This window comes from Chiloscyllium plagiosum, chromosome 1 (assembly GCF_004010195.1).
Source record: "Chiloscyllium plagiosum isolate BGI_BamShark_2017 chromosome 1, ASM401019v2, whole genome shotgun sequence".
NCBI lineage: Eukaryota > Metazoa > Chordata > Chondrichthyes > Orectolobiformes > Hemiscylliidae > Chiloscyllium > Chiloscyllium plagiosum.
In genome coordinates this window covers 4,614,785-4,617,165 of record NC_057710.1, presented here as the reverse complement: position 1 = coordinate 4,617,165, position 2,381 = coordinate 4,614,785, and the positions used below count along the sequence as shown (strand labels likewise).

The 2,381-nt window shown below is 51.4% G+C and overlaps 1 protein-coding gene across 1 annotated transcript in view; it reads right to left on the bottom strand.

Annotated features, from left to right (window-relative positions):
* Positions 1–721, bottom strand: part of LOC122555170 (hematopoietically-expressed homeobox protein hhex-like) — a 39,412-nt gene extending 38,691 nt beyond the window's left edge. Inside the window, exon 1 of the mRNA XM_043700905.1 lies at positions 274–721. Within this exon, the coding sequence (XP_043556840.1) occupies positions 274–607 (334 nt within the window). The 5' untranslated portion in view covers positions 608–721. The remainder of the gene's footprint in view (positions 1–273) is intronic.
* Positions 722–2,381: the final 1,660 nt, after the last annotated feature.

Genomic DNA, 2,381 nt, shown 5'->3' with positions numbered 1-2,381 from the left:
TCTCTCCTGTATTTCTATCTCTCTCCTTTGTTCTCTCTCTCTCCTGTGTTCTGTCTCTCTCCTGTGTTTCTCTCTCTCCTGTGTTCTCTCTCTCTCTCCTGTGTTCTCTCTCTCTCCTGTGTTCTCTCTCTCTCATGTTCTCTCTCTCCTGTGTTTCTCTCTCACTCACTCTCTCTCGCGCGTTCGCTTTCTCCTGTTATCTCTCTCTCTCTGTGTGTGTGTGTGTGTCTTGAGTTCGGTCTCCCCGGCCCCGCTCCAGCTGTAGTCTCTTACCCAGGGGGAGAGGTCTGTAGATGGGGTGCTGGAACTCGGCAGCAGTCGGCTGGTAGATGGGAGCCAGATGTTGTGGGAGCACTGGCGCCCGGTACAAAGGTGGGGATAGAGCAACTTGGCCAGCTCGCTGGTACACTGCTGCCCTGAAGCTGGCGAGCGGCAGCGGCGGTGGCGGTACCACAGCCGGGAACGGGCTGCAGGAGACGGCCCGGCTCTGTGAGCCCCCGGCGGCATCACGGCTCAGAATGTCCTCGATGTAGAAGCGGGTGGGCTGCTGGATGGGGCTGGGGGCCCGGAGGAAACTCTCAGCGCCTGGGGGGCGGTGGAAGTGCATTGCAATCTCTGCACTCGGGGGGGGGAAAAAAAAAGCCAGCCACAGAAATACAGACAAGTTATCACTGCACTCAGTAACTCTCTCTCTCTCTCTCTGTGTGTGTGCATCCGAGTTTGCAAAAAAACCCGACATAAGCAGGGCGGGGATTATTGGCCAATCATTCAACCTCATTGCTCAGAAAGTGGCCACTCGGCCCCTTGCACATGTGCCAACTCTTTGAGAGTGCATACTCTCAAACCTGCCTTTACTACTGCAGTCCCGAGAACACTCTCCAACCCCCCCAACCTGTTGCTACATCTCAGGAAAACCTGCCAATTTCAATGCTGGCTCCAAAACATTTCGAATTAGATTACCTACAGTGTGGAAACAGGCCCTTCGGCCCAACCAGTCCACACTGACCCACCCCCCCTCTGACAAATGCACCTAACACTGTGGGCAATGTAGCATGGTCAATCCACCTGACCTGCACATCTTTGGAGTGTGGGAGGAAACCCACGCAGAGACAAGGAGAATGTGCAAACTCCACATAGATCCACACAGACCTGAATCCAGGTCCCTGGTGACCCAGGTTAGCAGTGCTGACCACTGTGCCGCCCATGAATTCTGAAGAAGTGGGACACTGGATCAGAAATGTGAACTCTGCTTTCTCTCATCAGAGCTGCAGAGTTTCTCCAGTACTGTCTGTTCCCCTGAATGCTTACACTAACCGGGTAAAGGTTCTTATTGGAAAGTGGTGTGCCCTCATCTCTGAGCCAGGAGGCCCAGAGTTAAATCTCAGCTGCTCCACAGGTATGTAATAAGGTCTCTGACCAGGGCAATTAAGAAAATATCTACACCCACCAGCTGAGTGTTTTCTTGGATTATTTTCAGAGACTGGTCCTGGATCCCTTGGAGTTTAGAAGGATGAGAGATGAACGTGTACCAATGTATCACATTCTCACACTGCTGGTCCTCAAAGTTGCCCTTTGAGAAGGTGGGCTGCCTTATTGAACCGCTACAGCCCATGTGCTGTGGGTTGACCCACAATGCCCTCAGGGAGGGAATTCCGAGATTTTGACCCAGCGACAGTGAAGGAACGGCGATATATTTCCAAGTCAGGATGGTGAATAGCTTGAAGGGGAACTTGCAGGGGGTGGTGTTCCCATGTATCTGCTGCCCTTGTCCTTCTGGATGGAAATGGTCCTGGGTTTGGAAGGTGCTGTCTGAGAATCTTTGGTGAATTTCTGCAGTAAATATCTGCTCCAAGTCAGGATGGTGAGTGGCTTGGAGGGGAACTTGCAGGAGAGTGGTGTTCCCATGTATCTGCTGCTCTTATCCTTCTGGATGGAAATGGTCCTGGGTTTGGAAGGTGCTGTCTGAGAATCTTTGGTGAATTTCTGCAGTAAATATCTGCTGTTGGGAAGATTTTAAACTAATGTGGCAGGAGGCTGGGAACCAGAGAGAAGACTAGTAAACAGTGAGGTGGAAACTAGAGACTGTAGGTATCATGAAGTTAGCATTTCCAAGGGGGAGAGTAGGCAGAGAGCAGATGAGTGCAAAAGAACTGGCAGCCTGAAGTGTATCTACTTTAATGCAAGGAGTGTAGTGGATAAGGCAGATGGATCTTAGGGCTTGGATTGGTGCCTGGGAGTATGACGTTATTGTGATCACAGAGACTTGGTTGAAGGAAGGGCATGGTTGGCAACTGAATGTTCCAGATGCTTCAGACAGGACAGGGAGGGAAGTAAAAGGGAGGAGGACTTGCATTGCTGGTCAGGGATGTTATCATAGTTGT